The 18,046-nt window shown below is 33.3% G+C and overlaps 2 protein-coding genes across 2 annotated transcripts; both read left to right on the top strand.

The window, feature by feature from the left end:
* Positions 1-9,052: 9,052 nt before the first annotated feature.
* On the top strand, positions 9,053-13,393 carry LOC130747115 (borneol dehydrogenase, mitochondrial-like). Its single transcript, XM_057599955.1, has 2 exons — positions 9,053-9,176; positions 12,469-13,393. Exons 1-2 carry the CDS (start codon positions 9,127-9,129, stop codon positions 13,238-13,240), a joined length of 822 nt encoding a protein of 273 aa, XP_057455938.1. The 5' UTR covers positions 9,053-9,126; the 3' UTR covers positions 13,241-13,393.
* Positions 13,394-15,192: 1,799 nt separating this feature from the next.
* LOC130747113 (borneol dehydrogenase, mitochondrial-like) lies at positions 15,193-16,673 on the top strand. The gene is made up of 2 exons (XM_057599953.1): positions 15,193-15,442; positions 15,745-16,673. Exons 1-2 carry the CDS (start codon positions 15,405-15,407, stop codon positions 16,517-16,519), a joined length of 813 nt encoding a protein of 270 aa, XP_057455936.1. The 5' UTR covers positions 15,193-15,404; the 3' UTR covers positions 16,520-16,673.
* The last annotated feature ends 1,373 nt before the right edge of the window (positions 16,674-18,046 follow it).

Here is an 18,046-nt window from a genome sequence, read left to right as displayed (position 1 = left end):
AATTTAGATGTAGTTGGAAATGAGTGAAAATTTCATTCATTCTGTTTCTTTGAAAAACCAACAAATTTTATTGACAATTAAGAATAAATAAGTACAAGATTTTAAAAAAAAAGTACAAGACTCAATTTAAAAAAATAATAATATTAAACTCAAGCTAAGAAATGAACATCCGCATTACACATAGAAAGTAATGATCCATTTACACTCCCATTTTTCTTCCAACTCATTTTCATTATTTTTCTTCTTATCTTTCTGTATTTTTTATCACGTGACTTATCTTATCACTTTTTTTCTTTCTATCATTTCCTTATATATATTTCATGAAGATGGAGGTGAAAATGATATGTAAAGAAAGTATAATTGACATAGAATATAGTGATGGAACAAATATAACAGTATCATTGGCTACAATGCCATGGGATTAATTAAGATATTCTCAAATGAATGAATTGACATTTGATAATTCTAAGTACAACATTGTTATTTGTTTATATATCTCTATAAATATTTAAAGAGTATCATTCACTATTAAGTATAAAGAGTTCAAAAAAGTATAAAAAGTATAAAAAGAGATCAATATAATTTTAACTCTTTTTTTTTAAGTGACATAAGATTAAAATGAAGTAAATTTAAGCGAGTTTATACTTAAAAGAATCTGATGGGTTGTTCTCCCTAGCTCTCCGGTGGATCGGAGTTATAGTTTTCCTTTTCGTTTGGGGCGCTCCTCTCATTGTAACAACAAAAAAAAAATACTTAAAAGGATCCAGATCACTGTCAATGCATATGGCCACTAGGCAAAATATGAGAGCTCATGCTGCGGGAGCATAGTCATAAACAACATCATCATCGTCATCACCTTCCATGTATGTATGCAATTTGGGCAAAGGCAGTCAGGCAGAAGAATCTCCATATGCACGTACGTTTTTTGCACATTAAATTGCGTTAACGGCCTTGGAAATTGATGCCATTTTGTTTGTGAGACTAGGTATTTTTAAAACAACAACTATACCCGAAAACTGAGTGTACCTGAATATTGGAACTGGAGGAAAAGATGAAAATGGAAGCTGTAAGATGGTGATTTAATGGTGTAAGTTGAGTTTGAGCTGGGGTTAAGGGTTGCTGTTTATATACAGAGAAAAGAAATGAAGGCGTGGACAAATTTTGGTAAATAAAAGCAACGCACGCGGGGAGCATCAGATCATGCCTCAACCAACGCCTAGATATCTATTGATTGAGATTTTATTGACCAATGCAGAATGTCAACGTTATATTTTTTTTAAGGAAAACCCAAAGGTCAACTTATATATCAATGAATCACTACGCCAGAAATGGCATACTAAAGCGTCTGTTTTAAAGCGTTTGTGAGGTGAAACGCTTTAAAATATCACACGGAACTACTTTAAAGCGCTTATGTAGATAAACGTTTTAAAAATTTGAATTTTCTATAGCGCTTTGAAAGCAAAGGCGCTTTAAAATTATATTAAAAAATACAATAAACTATTTAAGCGTTTATCATGTTAAAGCGTTGTCTGTGAATATATGTACAGACAACGTTTATATGAAAAAACGCTTTAGAATATCAAATAATTTTATTATTCTAAAAAAAACAAAAAAAAACTAGTCTGCACTAACCCCAAACTTCGCACCCCACTCTTTCACTTTTCTTTTCACGCCCAAGAAACCCTGAAATCCAGTGTCTTCCACAACTTCTCTTCTGACCTTTGTGATGATCAGGTTCAAAATCCATGTCCGACAGACTTAGCGGTGCGTCGGTGCAGAGTCCCGGCGCGTCCATGTCAAGGTAACGGAAGCCGTCGATCGACGTCGTCGAGTCGCCACCGTAGGGAAGAACGGAAGTCGGGGAGGCCAGGACATCGAAGAATGAAGCGCCACCGTCAGATCCCGTAGGAGGCGTTGTTGGCTCCTCCTTGTCGTACTCGGCAGCGGCCTCCTCCCATGTCTAACGTCCCCAGCCAGACACGCCTCCTTTGGTTCGGGTCGTGGATTTTAGCTGCTCGCCTACACCACGGTCGTTGCCTGTCGACGCGGAACTTGTGGTCGCGTCGGGTGGTTGCAGACGTTGTTGGCTTCTTGGTCCTCTTCTGCTTCTTAGGTTTTGTTCAGAGGAAGAAGAGAATGAACAATCACCTCTGGGTAGACTCGATGAGGTTTTTTTCTAGGTTTACCATGATGATCAGTTGAAAGAGTTCTCAGAGAGGTTAGTAGTCTTCATAAAATTGATTACACAAAATACCTATTTTAAATACACAAAGCTGATCATCAATTATCCTCATTAGGAAGTTGTGCTACCTTCTGTCTAGTGTATTGTACTTCATTTTTTATAGAAGAATGCTTCCAATTCTTTTATTTACTATTCTTTTTCCTTGTTGAAGATTCTGCCATTAACAATTCTATCTTACTAATGTTTGTTTAGCTTGTCTTAGGACAGTGTCCCTCTTTCTATGTTTGTTTTTATTTCAGATTGTTCTTGTTTTGATGGGATAGATGTATCTATCCATCCATCTATCTCTAAGCCTGTGTGTTCGTGTGTACCGAGTACAGACTATCTAACTATTCACATTTAATAGGATAAACCTCGTTTAATATTTTATTCACATTTATTAATAAAAAATGGACATTATGGATCCATGATTCTGTTTATTTTGTCTTTGATTGCTGGATTTTGGGGTTCAGGTAACTTGATCAAAGGTTAGATAACTCATGGAATTGTTTTCGTAGCGCATGCTGATGCTACGTATATTAGTTGTTTGGATTCTTAACAAAAATAAAGTTGCAGGGATGGGTGGATGCTGGCTTTGGTAATTTCTGGTTTGTGAAAGGTTCCTTCCCTAGAGGTCAGAGCTGAGGTTTTGTATCAGGAAATGTGGAGCGGGTGCTACTGGTTTTTTTGTAGCCAAGATGTTTTTATCTTTTGGAAGATCTTCCGGAGTTCCGATGCTGTGTAAGTCATCCTACCATTTATTTTAGGATGGAGGGTATTGAGATTAAGAACACAGAACCAGTGTAGTTACATGCTAAGCATTTTGTAGTTTTCTAATCTCATTGAGGTCTATTATCATGTATCTTGAGAGACTAATCTCACAAGAGGTAGCATCTTGCAGTTCTTATGATTGATTTTTATTTTCTATCAAATACAAAAGGACAGGGATTGATCTTTACTTTTTATCGAAAAACAGGTCACTAATTTAGAATTATTTACTGGCATACCATTGCTTTACATATATCAGGGGGGAGTTTACTAGTAGAGGAAGTCATGTGGGACCTACAGAAGTTAGTGTTTATGCATATACTCAGGTATGATCCCTTAGCCTGGTATTTACTGATGTCTGAGTGCTGAAATATGCATAGAATGCTTCTGAAATTAGTGACAGAGTAAAAGCAATGTTTTGTGAGGGCTATATAGGAAATATGAAATGACCCTCTTTGTAGGTGATTGGGTCCTACGGCTTAGTTTCGGCAGCTTTTGTTCTCTGTTTTCTGTTGGCTGATAATTGCCTGCATATATGATCTTCCTTGATTGCTTACATTTTGTAGTTTTATTATTATTCCAATTTTCTCAGTTAAAGGAACTAAATGAATTCCTAATGGAAATTAAAATTATTGGAAATCTGCCTAGGAGCTTGCAGCTCACCTGTAATCGGCCTAGCCTTCGAGTTTTGGCTATGATGATGGTGTTGGACCATTTGGATGTTGAATCCTCTACCAGCTCATCCACAACCTATGTGCTTGCACAGAAATCATAATTTAGTAGTTTTTTATTTGAGAACCGGGATTCATCTCCATAGAGTTCAAATAAGCAGTTCTAATATATAAATTGTAACTTTAGTAGAAAATAACCTAAGTCTATTTTAGAGATGAAAATTAGTGACAATATCATACCATTTAAATAGGAGTTGTAAGCCATAGGAATTCAGCAGAGTTGAGATCAGGATTTATTCATGAGAAAAATGTACCACTCGGGCTTAAGAAAATAGTTACCACACAACTATACATGCAAAGTTATATGGATCTGAATATAGGGGAAACAAGTCCACCTAGAAAATAAGCTTAATCTTTCGAAGATTAGAACCTTATGATGGATTAGTGGTCTGGACACATGATGACACAACACAAGATAGGATTATGAATGAACGCATTCGAGAGAAAGTAGGGATAACATCTATTGTGCAAAGATAGTAGAATCCTGCCTTTGGTGGTATGAGCATATTTGGTGAAGACATGTTGAATCCATTAGAGATTGTAGATTAGATGAAGGATAGTTCTATAGCTTGAAGTAGGAGGTCAATAAAAACCGTAGGTAATAGACACGATTTACGATAAGGAGACATTATATTTTCATCTATATGTGAAAGGGTTTTTGTTGTGGTTATTGTGCAAAAACAAGCTTAAACTATACAGCTTACAATATGAAGTTTTAATTAAATAATTGAATATAGACATATGAAGGACAATAATGTTTTCCATTAATCTTAGTTAAGTAATGTAGAATTCCTCTTAATTAGGACCTTGCTTGTTGATAATTAAAAAATATTTTAGCCTAATGGAAAACCTATAAATTATAATCTGCTTCCAATGGGGTGCAGGGAGACTTTTTTTCTCTTCTTTTGTTTTTTGAATTTTTGGGGTGTTTGGTTACTGTCCAAGTAACAGCTAATGATCGTTGATTTTTCAGGTTCAGAGGATGCAAGGGAAGATATTCTCGTCCTTTTCCTGAATTTGTTACCTCTTCTAATTTGATACTATCAGATCATGTGTATATTTTTTTTTGTTATATCCTCTTATGAATCCTATCTGATAAAACCCATGCTTTATGCTGCCATTTATATCTGTAGAGCTTAGTTGCTTACAGACAACAGTTGGAAGAAAAGTCACACTGAAGTGATAGCCAAGATGTTTGCAGCTTTTGGAAGAACTTCCGGAGTTCTGATGCTGTGTAAGTCATCCTACAATTTATTTTAGGATGGAGGGTATTGAGATTAAGAACACAGAACCACATTGTAGTTACATGTAGCTACTTGTAGTTATATGCTAAGCATTTTATAGTTTTCTAATCTTTTGTAGGTATTAAGCACCCTTGTGCTTTGCTTAAATACACTTTGGTTTATAAAAAATAGGCCCTTAATCCTATTCCTTCAAGTTACTGTGTGCTTGATAGTATTATTCATCTCGAAATGATATACTTTTGCCTCTAAATGTTGTACATACTTGAATTTGGATCTGAATTGCCATTTTTGTAATTAGTGGTTGATTATTGAACTAGGTAGGTTGACCTGAAAATTTGTTTTAAAAGGAAATGTCATGTAAAGCGCTTCTTTTAAGAAAGCGTTGTAGAATGCATACATCTACAACGCTTTTTCTTAAGAATGCGCTGTAGAATATTTCATTCTAAAGCGCTTTTATTTAAGAAAGCGTTGTAGAATGCATAGATGCTAAAACGCTTCTTTAAAGAAAGTGATATAGAATACATGCATACAACCACGCATTTTAAGAATAAGAGTTGTAGTATATTCCATGTTCTACAGCGCTTTTAAAAATAGCGTTGGACAGTACTACAACGGTACAAGCTACAGCGCTTCATAAGCGCTGTAAAACTGAAAAAATAAGCGTTTTAAAATGCAATTTCTGTAATGTTCAACAAAAACTTATATATTATTGTACCAGTTCATTTAATTGAATTGAGGTCAACTTTTATATATATATATATATATATATATATATATATATATTTAAGGTGTTGACTTTTAATGTTCTAATCATGAAGTTTGATGCTAAACATGCATAATTTTTTTTTGTTACAAACATGCATAATTTCGAAAATAAGAAGAAAGACTCCCTTGACTTTTTAGTTCTCTGAAACATATATTTCAACTCAGTATAATTGTGTATCCTAAATTTTATCATTTTATAAGATCATTTTCCATGTTAGTTCTTAGTTCTTAGCACTATTCATGTGTGCACGTACTGTCACATGTGCTTAAGTAACTCTTGGTAGATTTTGCTCCAATCATGAGTTCTTAGTTCTTAGCACTTAGCACTATTAATCCGGTCACACAATACCATTATATATATTAATATTTTTATTTCCATATAATTTTGATTTAAATTTAAATGCTAATTCAATATTTAAATTAAATGAATGAGCGAAAAAAAATTAATTTTTTATGCTAATAACTCGAAAAGTAAAACTTCTTATATAAGAACCTAGTTCTTATTTTTAAAAACTAAGAACTTCACGTCATCCCCTGCAGTGGTTAAGAACTCAGTTCTCAACTCAAAAATAAGAATTAAGAACCTTGTATTGGAGATGCTCTTAATGTCACTTTGTGAGTTTTTTTGTATTTAAAATATAAGTAACTCTTTAATAGTCCAGTATTTTAAAATAGTCGTTGTTTAAGGTAATATATATAGTTTAATGATTCATTGATTGATATAAAATTTGACTAATATGTCTCTATTTAAAGTTGAGTTATATAAAGAAAGTGAATGATAATTATTGATTAAGTGATTTGTGAAAATTGTGATTGGTGAAAATTGAAGGTGGTACGTGAGATATACAATATTACGTGAGGGCAGATATGGAAAAACATGTGTTAAATAGTCTTGAATTTGTAAACAACAACTATTTTAGAAAATATATAAAAAGTTAAAACAACAAATTTGGAACGAAGGGAGTAATTCTTTAATATTTAAGAATCATTAATTTTTTTTTAAACTATCATCATATTTAACATAAAAGAGATAGTGTGACTTTTTGGAGAGGGAAATTTATGCAAAAATAAGGAGATAATTTTTTTTTTGTTATACTTGAAAAAAAATGGTAGATACACTTGGAAGATTAAAGAATGCAAACAGACTAGAAAAAATTAAACAAGAAAATCTTGACATAAAAGTGGGATCATGTTGGAAGGAGGAAATTTTCATATCCTCCAAGAAGTTGCACATCTAGACGCCAAATGAGGCAAAGTATCAACAACCAGATTGAATTCATGAGAAACATGAGAGAAGGTGATTATCCAATCTCTGGACGACGTACAATTCCTGATAATCTTCCCTCACAACCAATGGTAAGAACATTCACTGCTTCCCTACAGTTAGACACCAAGACAACATCATGATGCTCTGATTTCCATGCATGCCTAAGACCAAATGTAACACCTGATCAATTTCTCAATTAAGGATCACACTAGTAACCCAACAGAGATAAGGGACTAGTTTCAAATTTCCAAAAACATTAGGATTTTTTTTGAAAACCACTCATCATCACCAAGGCAAGTGCATCCGAGAAGTTCCCAAGAAAGTTAGGTGTGTTACAATGGACAACTTAAGTACCAAGATTTTCCTAGCCAGAACAACCCGAGAATTCCTCACCCAACATCAAATAAGTTCTAACCGCCGCCTCGCTAGATAAAACCATTTCAAATTTCAAGTTTCAAAATCTCATCTTAAACTTAGTAGTAAACATATATCCCATTAGATAATATGATCAAAATTTAACATAAATATATCCATAATAAAAAATATTCAAAAACTAAATGGCAAGAGATAAGGTTCATCGAAAACTAAGTTCTAGTTGGCGAAGAATCCCTTCACGAATCCAAACAACTCGTCATAAAGCGTGTCGATCTTCTTCTCCAATATTTGCTCTATGGTCTTCGATCGCGTGCTTCAATTCCACCGGAAGGATCATCTTTCTCATAAAAGGTACGGTCAACCTTCACTAGACGTTTCTTCATAGTCTATATATGGGATTAAGCGCATAAACATTAATTACCAAACAAGTAAGGGGTTAACTCAACCATTGAAATCACAAAATAGATAAGCATGCTTATTAGATTGAAATTCATGATAAGATAAAACATGATCATTGATTTTAAAATAATATAATAACAAGATAATAACATTATCATCATTTTCAAACAAAGATAACAAAAACCAATAAGGTTAGTACCCTAAAGTGCAATTATATGCATCTACCAAAATAGATTAACCAAGAACGTCTCTCAAGATGAGAAAATCACGCGAAAAAATTCAACCCGTTGCCACTTTACACCTCGCTATTAATACAAATATAATCACAGCATGTATATTTTCTTTTGGTACAAATCATTTCAGGTACTACAACAAACAACTTTTTTTCTCACCTATCATGTTTTTTCTTTTTCGAATAATAGTTTGTTCACACATCTTTCAACCCTCTTAAAAAAATAGGAAGAAAAAAGGGAGAAGTAAGTGATATATATGATATAGGTAATATGATAGAAAATGTAAAAATAAAACTGGTGTTCGGTAAAAAAAAAGGTTTAAATATGGTCGGAGTCCTGACTCCTAACATTATAAAAGGAATCAAGTTATGTCCCTGGAAAAATTTTCTTTGAAATATCATCCCTCCAATTTTTTTTAATCAAACTGAGTCCAAAGTGTGTTAAATCATGATGTGGACGAATTTAGCTCATTCAGCATTTCTATGTGGCTTTCTTATTTATCCACCTCAACTAATAATTACTTTCATATAAATGGTTGTCGGCTATCCCCATAATTCATTAGTGTAAGCATGCATATACCTTTTACCCTAAGTGTGATGTCACTATGAATAATTTAGCTGAGACATTCAATAGTACAATCTTAGTGGCTTGGGACAAATTAGAAAGCCATGTGGACATGTTGAATGAGCCAAATTCGTGTCACATCATGATTAAACACACTTTGAACTCAATTTGATTAATTTTTTTTGGGAGGGATGACATTTCAAAGAAATGTTTTCCAGAAACCTAACTTGATTCCTCCTATAATGTGAGGGACCCCGACCATATTTAAGCAAAAAATTATGATAGGAAATGTACAGAAATAAAGAAAAATGAAAATGTAATGAAAGAGAAAGTGATGTGTGATTGAATTACTCTTTTTTTCTCATGAAACAAACAAAGCATCTTGGCCTCTCATAAGATTGACAGAGACAATTCAAATTCAATTTAAACACTACATGTGGTTCTACAAGTTTAGCAAGGAAGGCAACTCTATAAGACAAGCAAATATTAGGTTCATTTCAGTTCTCACTAGCTATCTAACAAAACGATCGAGTTCGAAGACTTCCAGCTACCCACATACATGGCAAGTGGGTCTTCATTAATCTCAGTCTCAGCTGCTCTAATTAGAAGGTAAATAATTTGCAACATACCCCTAATTTCCATACGCAGAGTCTTAATGGAGTATAAAATTAACTAGTATTATTTTACGTACCCTTATATATGTACGTACAACAGATAATCTCTTTTACACCGTCCATAGTATACTATAGAGTAACATGTTTGTTAGAGCATCTCTAACACATAAATCTTTTTTTGGGCTCAAACTGCCACATATGATTTAAGACACTCATAAGGTTCCGGTGCATATTTTGCTCTTGTAGTTGAGATCTTGTTTTACTTTTGGTTGGACCCACAATACCAAATATATTTATATTATTTATTTTCATCTATGTTTAAACTAAATTTAATCGTTAATTCAATACAACTTATTTAATATTTTAAATATAATATAATTAAATTTCATCATTTCACAAATCTAAATGGTGTTGGTTATTTCCTGGAGGTTCTGTATGAAAAATTGGATGCAGGAATGACTTTGCCTTTCACGGCTTTGTGTGTGTTTGGATTTCAGTTTGCGAAATAGAGTTTGAGTGAATGTGGATTTGGAAAATAGAGTTTGAGTTAAAGTAGGTTAGTTTTAATGTGATTTATGTTTGGATACTTTTATTTCGAAACGAAGTTTGATATCATGAATTATGTTTGGATAATACTAATGAAAAGCACTTTTAAGTTGTACAATTACTAAAAAGGGTATGATTTTTATAATAAAATTAATATGAAAAAAAAAATTCATTCATTATTTTTAACTACTCTTGTACTGTAGTTAATATAAAAGTATTAAAAATACATGTTAGTAATTAAAATGTGTAAATTAAAAAGTAACTAAAGCATAATTAATTAAGCTGTTTTTTTTTTGAAAGGTAAGCTGTAGTTAATTATATATACTCTAAATCAAAATACAAAAGAACGTTTACTTCTTTAATACATAATACAGTATATATTATTATATTTAAAAAATCACTAGTTTATAATATATCTTTCTCGTGAATGAGAATTGAGTTTTTCAATTTAAACAGATTTCATGAGATTTTACGAGAAATGGGTACATATTGGAAGTTGGGGTAGTATTGTCTGAATGAAGTTTTTTAGTTTTAAAATTTATTTAGAATAGTGTCAACGGACTTTCACTCAACGTAACATAGAAGTGTTGATTTTGGTGAGTTGAGTGAAAGTGGGTTTAGGATTAAAAATGGGTTGAGTAAAATTGGGTTTAAAATTTACCAAACAAAATGGCACAAAGTTACATAGAACTGAAAGTGCTTTTGAAGGGCCCAACTGAAAAACAAACATACCCTTTATTGTTGGGACTTAGTTTGGGATGGGATATTAGATCTTGATGTAAGCTCCCTTGAAAATTCTCTTTTGACTTCTCAAAATGAGTACTCTTTTTCCTTGCTAGGTTTTCCCAAGAGGGTTTTATCCTAGCAAGGTTTTAATGAGGCTTGTTTGGTTAAGTCTCTTTTCAAGGGGGTATTAGGTGGGTTAGTCATTTTCTGTAGGAACGATGCATTTTTACTTGTAAGTAACTTCTCTCCTTTTTTTCTTCTTCCTTCCTCATTCTCTTTTTATTGGGTTGAAGTACACCTTGTACTTCTATTTAATATATTTCTTATTGTCAATCAAAAATAATTAAATTTCATCATGATAGAAAACATGTAATTAAAATACAACATGATATTCTTTAATTGAAATTGAAAGGAAATTTATATTATTGAAAAATAAATAACAACACATTTTCAATTATGGTCTTGAATAATAGAAAAAACAATGATTATTTTATTTAAGATACTACATTTGAAAGTTGCTGAACTAAGACACGGGTCTTAATTAGTTTTTGCTAAGATCTCATGCTACGTAAGATAACTCCAATAGTGAGATCTTATTCTATCCAAATCTTATTTTAAGATCCCAACACATATGTCCCCTAGCTCTTATTACTTAAGCAATCATTCGGGAACATTAATTATTCATATTTTTTTATTAAAATCACTTTCTAATTTTTTAATATACATTTTTTTTCTCTTATTAATTATGACTTTTCACTGTTCCTACATCATTAATTTAAAGATACAATTTGTAAAACATAATTAATGTTTTCTTGACGGGGTTGTCTAAATGACCCAAGATAAAAAATGGGTTAAATAACCCAAAGCCTAGGTGTTCCAATAATATTACTACATGTGTTTTTGAGAAATTCCAACTCATGTTACATGTGTCATTATAGAATCCAACTCATTTCATGATTCATTTTTTTTATATATTTGTCAAATTCATTTTATTAAATAATTTATTTATATTTTAAACCCATTAATTAGGATAAATTACACAACAAACCTTTTTTCCGGAAAAAAAAAACCAATCAAGAACCCTAATTCCCAATTTTGCATGTTCTGTTTTAATTTAGAACCCGAAATCTCATCATTGATAATCACCGGAACCACTTAAATCATTATTTTGATTTTCGCCATCGTATTGCTTTTTCCCTTTCATTATTGTTGTTATTATTGCTTTGCTAAATATACAACTCGAGTTGTTGGTTTCTCTTGCTTGCTGCATATAGTCTCCACCCAGTTTTTCATCACGTGGAAGATGGAGCAATTTTAGTAACAAATAACCAAAACCATTTGTTTGTTCTTTTTTTATTGTTAATTGCCGAAGGAGGTGTTTAAAATTAGGAAGTTCCTCCAATGGTTGAAGGAGGTGTTTCCGTTGAGACTCACTTCCATGAAATAGAACAATCAAAATTTCCAGTGATTATCAATGGTGAGCGTGAGACTTTGGGTCCTATACTGAAAAAGATTATTTAAAATTGGGGATTAGGGTTCTTGTTTTTTTTTAAAAGAGGTTAGTTGTGTCAGACAACCACTTAATCCCAAAAGCTTAAGCTGTTGGGTAAGGGTCACTTTAATGGTTTTATATTATACTCTAACAAGTTGTATAGTTTATCCAAATTGATGGATTCAAAATATAATTAAACTATTCAATAAAATGAACTTCATAAAAATATAAAATAATAATAATAATGAAATGAGTTGGATTACACATGTAACATGAGTTGTAATTTTTTAAAGACATATGTAATAGTACAATTGGAACACCTAAGCTTGAGTTATTTAACTCATTTTTTTATCTTGGATCATTTAGACAACCCCTTTCTTGACAAATAAATAAGAAAAAAAAATTAAAATAGTGACATATATAGAAACAGGTGAAAGATGGAGTAACATACAAATTCAAATTTCAAGTTCTAATCTACTTTAACTATAACATGCCATGTTGAAATGATTTTTGTGCAAGCTAGGCTTGAGGGTAAGGTGGCTTTGATCACCGGTGGCGCGAGTGGAATTGGTGAAGCCACTGCAAGACTCTTCTCCAAGCACGGAGCACAAGTAGTGATAGCAGATGTCCAGGATGATTTGGGCCAGTCACTTTGCAAAGACTTGAAATCCGCTTCCTTCGTCCACTGCAACGTGACAAAGGAAGATGAGGTTGAAACTGCTGTAAACACAACGGTTTCCAAGCATGGCAAACTAGACATCATGTTCAACAATGCCGGTATAACTGGTGCGAACAAAACCAACATACTTGACAACACGAAATCTGAGTTTGAGCAAGTTATCAACACTAACTTGGTTGGTGTCTTTCTTGGAACAAAGCATGCTGCTAGGGTGATGGTTCCTGCTCGAAGGGGAAGCATTATCAACACAGCTAGCATATGTGGATGCATTGGTGGTGCGGCTTCACATGCGTACACAAGTTCAAAGCATGGTGTAGTGGGGTTGATGAAAAACACAGCAGTGGAACTTGGAGCATTTGGCATTCGGGTGAATTGTGTGTCGCCTTATGTTGTTCCCACACCATTGGCTAAGACTTTCTTTAAGCTTGATGACGAGGGTGTTCAAGCGGTTTATTCTAACCTGAAAGGTGCTGATCTTGTGCCGAATGATGTGGCTGAAGCTGCTCTTTATCTGGGAAGTGATGAGTCCAAGTACGTTAGTGGTCACAACCTTGTGATAGATGGAGGAATCACGGTGGTTAACAATGGGTTTTGTGTGTTTAGGCAGTCTGTGTGAGAATGTCTATGAATGTTTTTTAATCGGTCGGCTAATGTATTTCACCGCAAAAATAAACTTAAAATTTAAGTTGTCAATCTTAATTGATTTGCTTAAATTTTTTAACTGTGTATTGTTGCTTTCGTTGTTTCAATCATGCTTGCTTGGCTGCTATCGACCGACCAATAAGTGAAATCATTTGATGCTCCAATAGTGATTTGTACTTTTACACATTGTCCGCTATGTGTCATATATTCCTTTTCATCATGACATATTGACGAGTACATGTCCAGTGGCGGTGCATGTATATCTAGTAACATGCATGATTTGCATGTAATTTGCATTTAACATGCAGACTTGACCGGATTGATTATAATTTTGAAAACTGTTTTTTTTTTTAAATATTGAAATTGAAAATTATGTTTGTTTTCAAAAACAATTCTCAATTTCAGTTTTTAAAATTAAAATATCAGAACATGCAGCCTAAAGTTATTTCTGTTTTAGTTTTTAGTTTTCAGATTACAATTTTTTTAATATTAAAAAACATCTATCTAATTCAAACAATGTTTTCTTGAAAAACAATTTTAAAAACGGCAATCAAACATGTTCAATATTTTTTAAAAGTAACTTTATTTTCTAGGACGTGACATCATTAGAAAACTTCAGATGATATAAGCTTTTATCATTTATTTTTATAAGGAGACACCATAGGAAAAACTCCAATGAACATCGACCAAAACTCTACCGAGATAAAAAGTGACGCTATAACTGATTTAGTGTCGGCCTTGTTGTGTATAAAGTGTGAGTAAGTTTTACATTGGAAGATAAATATATGTTTGAGTGATTTATAAGTGTGAGGACCCATACACTCAAAGCCTTAAGGTTTTGGGTGAAAGATGTAGTGTCTGGCCCACTTGTGGTTTGCTCTTTAAAGCCCAATGTGGAGTTTATCCCCCAAGTTTTAAACAATCTCCTTTGTTTGGTCATTTCTTTGGCCCAACATGCTTAACATCAACGTCGTGATATACATTAAAAAAAGGTTCGGCACTAATACATAGAGTAAGCTCGAGACCGACGCAAATGTAAAACTTTCTCATAGGTGTGTTTGGCACTGCATCTGGTAGGGTGGATCCTATGGGTATGTCATCTTCTTCGTCGCAGGATTGTATTTATGAGCGCGCACGTGAGATGTGGACGGTTGGTAAAGAACTGTGTGTTGTTTGGAAGGTTTCGGATGAGTAGGTCATAGAGGGGTGTGTGCAGCATCTCAAACATACACACCCTAATAAGTATGGGTCCTCTTGGGGTCATAGTTTTTTATGATTTGGGTTGTTTTCCTTTTCGTCTTGGTTTGATTTAGTTTGGTTAGTTTTGGGTTGTTAATGTTGTATTGTGTTAGTTTTATTGATTAGAGGGTTTTTAAGGCACTTCTAGGGGATGTTATACTCCTTTTCCTTCACTAGGGTTTTATTTTAATGAGTTTTTCCTATGAAGGTTTTAAAAAGGCAAGTTATCTAGGTGTGGTGTTTGAGGTGATTTTGTTTGGTGAGATTTTATTGATTTATCCTATTTGTAAGAGGGTTGTTCTCATGAAATTTACCTATTCAATAATATATATTTTTTGCTGTAAAAAAAATGTAAAACTTTCTTGCATATGGCTGTCAAGATATGTGCATGTTACATTGAAATATATTTGAGATAAATTTTATAATTTTATAAAGATATATGAGACAATTTTGTGAAGTCTTTACCTATTTCCAAATATCTAGTTCATTTCCTTAAGATTTCGTGCAATATAAAGCTTAACATTATAGTCAGAAATACAAGAAACACGTGCCTAAGAATTTTTTTTTCCAGTAAGAAAAGTTTAGTAGAATTCGACTTAGATTACCACCACATGTCAAAACATGTCTATGTCTCTGAAGCCATAAGTCGCGTGCTCATAAGTATATTATTGACCACCAACGTAGTTCTTACATTAGCAACTTAAATCGGACACACGCATTCCAAAGAGAAGTGATCGTTCTCAACTCTTAGTTGGTGCCTAACAATTTCAGAGCCAAATTTTTCTAAGCGGTGCCCCAAAGTCAAATAAGGGTGCTCTCTATAATTGTAGTGGGGTGGCTACTCGCATAAGATCTTCTTTACTACATCGGCTATCCAGAAAATTGAGAAACTCACCCAAATGGCAAGTGTTTCTTCAGTCTCAGCTGCTCTTAGAAGGTAAACAATTTGAAACATACACCTCAATTTCCATACATACAGTCTCAATTGATTCATAATCATGGATTCATATGTGGCAATTTAAATTCAGGAATCTATATACAATAGCAACAAGTAACAACCAAATTTTATTTTTACTTAGTCAGATCTATTACGCAGACAATACTTTAATATGTTCTGTTATGTTTTCTTATTTCTTCATATTAAAACATTCTAAGTTCTCATCAGCTTCAATTATAATCAAGCTATGCTGAAATCAATTATATAACATGCCATGTTGAAATGAATTTTGTACAAGCTAGGCTTGAGGGTAAGGTGGCTTTGATCACCGGTGGCGCGAGCGGAATCGGAGAAGCCACCGCAAGACTCTTCTCCAAGCATGGAGCTAAAGTGGTGATAGCAGATATCCAAGATGATTTGGGCCACTCTGTTTGCAGAGACTTGGAATCCGCTTCCTTCGTCCACTGCAACGTGACGAAGGAAGATGAGGTTGAAACCGCCGTGAACACGACGGTTTCCAAGCATGGAAAACTAGACATCATGTTCAACAACGCCGGCATATCCGGTGACAACAACATCAGCATCCTCAACAACACGAAATCAGATTTTGAGCAAGTTTTCAGTGTAAACGTTTTTGGTGCGTTTCTCGGAACGAAGCACGCGGCGAGGGTCATGGTCCCTGCTAGAAGGGGAAGCATAATTAACACGGCTAGTGTTTCTGGGTTAATCGGTGGCGCCACTCCACATGCCTACACGAGTTCAAAGCATGCGGTGGTGGGATTGATGAGGAACACGGCGGTGGAGCTTGGAGCTTACGGTGTTCGGGTGAATTGTGTGTCGCCTTATTTTATTCCAACGCCGATGGTTAAAAATTTCTTCAAGCTTGGTGAAGAGGATGAAGTTCCAAAGTTTTATTCTAATCTGAAAGGTGCTGATAGTGTACCAGAAGATGTGGCTGAAGCTGTTCTGTATTTGGGAAGTGATGAGTCTAAGTATGTTAGTGGTCACAATCTTGTGGTAGATGGGGGATTCACAGTGCTAAACAATGGATTTTGTGTGTTTGGACAATCTGTATGAGACTCTAATTATCACGTCATCATGTGTGTGTCAATTTTTATTTCCTCAAAATTAATTCTGATGTAAACTATGACTAGAACTTTCTCCGCAAAATTGATGATGACTTTAAAATTTATTGAAAAACACGAATTAAACATGCTGTGTGTATTCATGACTTTGGACAATTATTGTTGATTTTTTCTGTTTGTATAGAGCTTGTTTTGGTATCTTCCTGTCACGACGTAGAATCCTCTCTGAGACCCACAAGCATCGTTTGTACACACGTGAATATGAATAGCTGAGATGGAAAAAAACAAGGGAGGTGCGTACATTATTATTGTGAAATTGACTGTTGCAGATTGATTGTCTTGTATCATGTCTCATCTGTTACTCGTTATCCAAGTTTGGTACAATCCAGCTGGTTGAGCAGTTATTTTCATGACTTCACATTTCACGGGTAAAAAAGAGGTGGAGGAATTATTTTTTCATCACACCTTTCCACATTTCACAGGTAAAAAAGAGGTGGAGGAATCATCCAAGTTTGGTACAATCTGGTTGAGCAGTTATTTTCATGACTTCGCATTTCTCTATTTAAATAATAATTTGAACATTGGGCTGTCTAAATGACCATTGCTAAAAATTGGATTAAAAAACTCAAATTTAGTTTGTTCTAATAGTATTATTACATGTGTCTTTAAAAAAATTCCAACTCATATTACTTGTGTCATTATAGAATCCAACTCATTTTTTTTCCGATGTATCGAAAAAGAATCCAACTCATTTCATTGTTCATTCTTTTTAAAAAAATTTCTAATTAATTTTATTAAATAATTCATTTATACTTTAAACCCATTAATAAGGATAAATTACACAACAAACATTTTTTTTCAAAAAAACTCAAGAACCCTAATCCCCAATTTTGAATATTCTATTTCAATTTAGGACTAAAAATCTCACCATTGATACCATACAACCATTGATTAAAAAAATTTGTCTAAAGAATTTAAGTTGAAGGTGAAGCGGTGGTGCTAGCAACAATAGCCAATAGGATTTCAGCTCAAACAATGAGGGTGAAATAGTAAAGGCAAGCCACAATATAGTCAAAAGATAATTGAAAGAAGAAAAGGGGCACGCAAATAGGAGTTTAGGGTTAAAAAAATTAAATCTCAGGATCTCACCCATTAATTTTGACCTAAAAGATAGAACATTCAAAATTAGGGATTAGGGTTCTTGGTTTTTTTTTGGGAAAAGAGGATCATTATGTAATTTATCCTAATTGATGGGTTTAAAGTATAAATAAATAATTTAATAAAATGAATTTGATAAAAAAAATGAAATGAGTTGGACTCTAGGATGACACATGTACTATGAGTTGTAATTTTTTAGAGACACATGTAATAATACCATTGAAACACTTAGACTTGAGTTATTTAACCTATTTTTTAGCAAGAGTCATTTAGACAACCCCTTTAAACATAAGGAATTTTGGAGAAATTAATATTTTTAATAAAATTTATTTAACCTATATTTTTAATCATTTAACACTTG

This window comes from Lotus japonicus, chromosome 3 (genome assembly GCF_012489685.1).
Source record: "Lotus japonicus ecotype B-129 chromosome 3, LjGifu_v1.2".
Lineage (NCBI taxonomy): Eukaryota > Viridiplantae > Streptophyta > Magnoliopsida > Fabales > Fabaceae > Lotus > Lotus japonicus.
Note: the sequence above shows the minus strand (reverse complement) of the source record. Positions and strands in the feature narration are given on the sequence as shown.

Excerpts from the sequence above, each read along its gene's own strand:
- LOC130747113 (XM_057599953.1), top strand. The coding sequence starts at position 15,405 with ATGGCAAGTGTTTCTTCAGTCTCAGCTGCTCTTAGAAG. Across the intron at positions 15,443-15,744 it reads GTCTCAGCTGCTCTTAGAAG|GCTTGAGGGTAAGGTGGCTT; the intron begins GTAAACAATTTG and ends TGTACAAGCTAG.
- LOC130747115 (XM_057599955.1), top strand. The coding sequence starts at position 9,127 with ATGGCAAGTGGGTCTTCATTAATCTCAGTCTCAGCTGCTCTAATTAGA. Across the intron at positions 9,177-12,468 it reads TCAGCTGCTCTAATTAGAAG|GCTTGAGGGTAAGGTGGCTT; the intron begins GTAAATAATTTG and ends TGTGCAAGCTAG.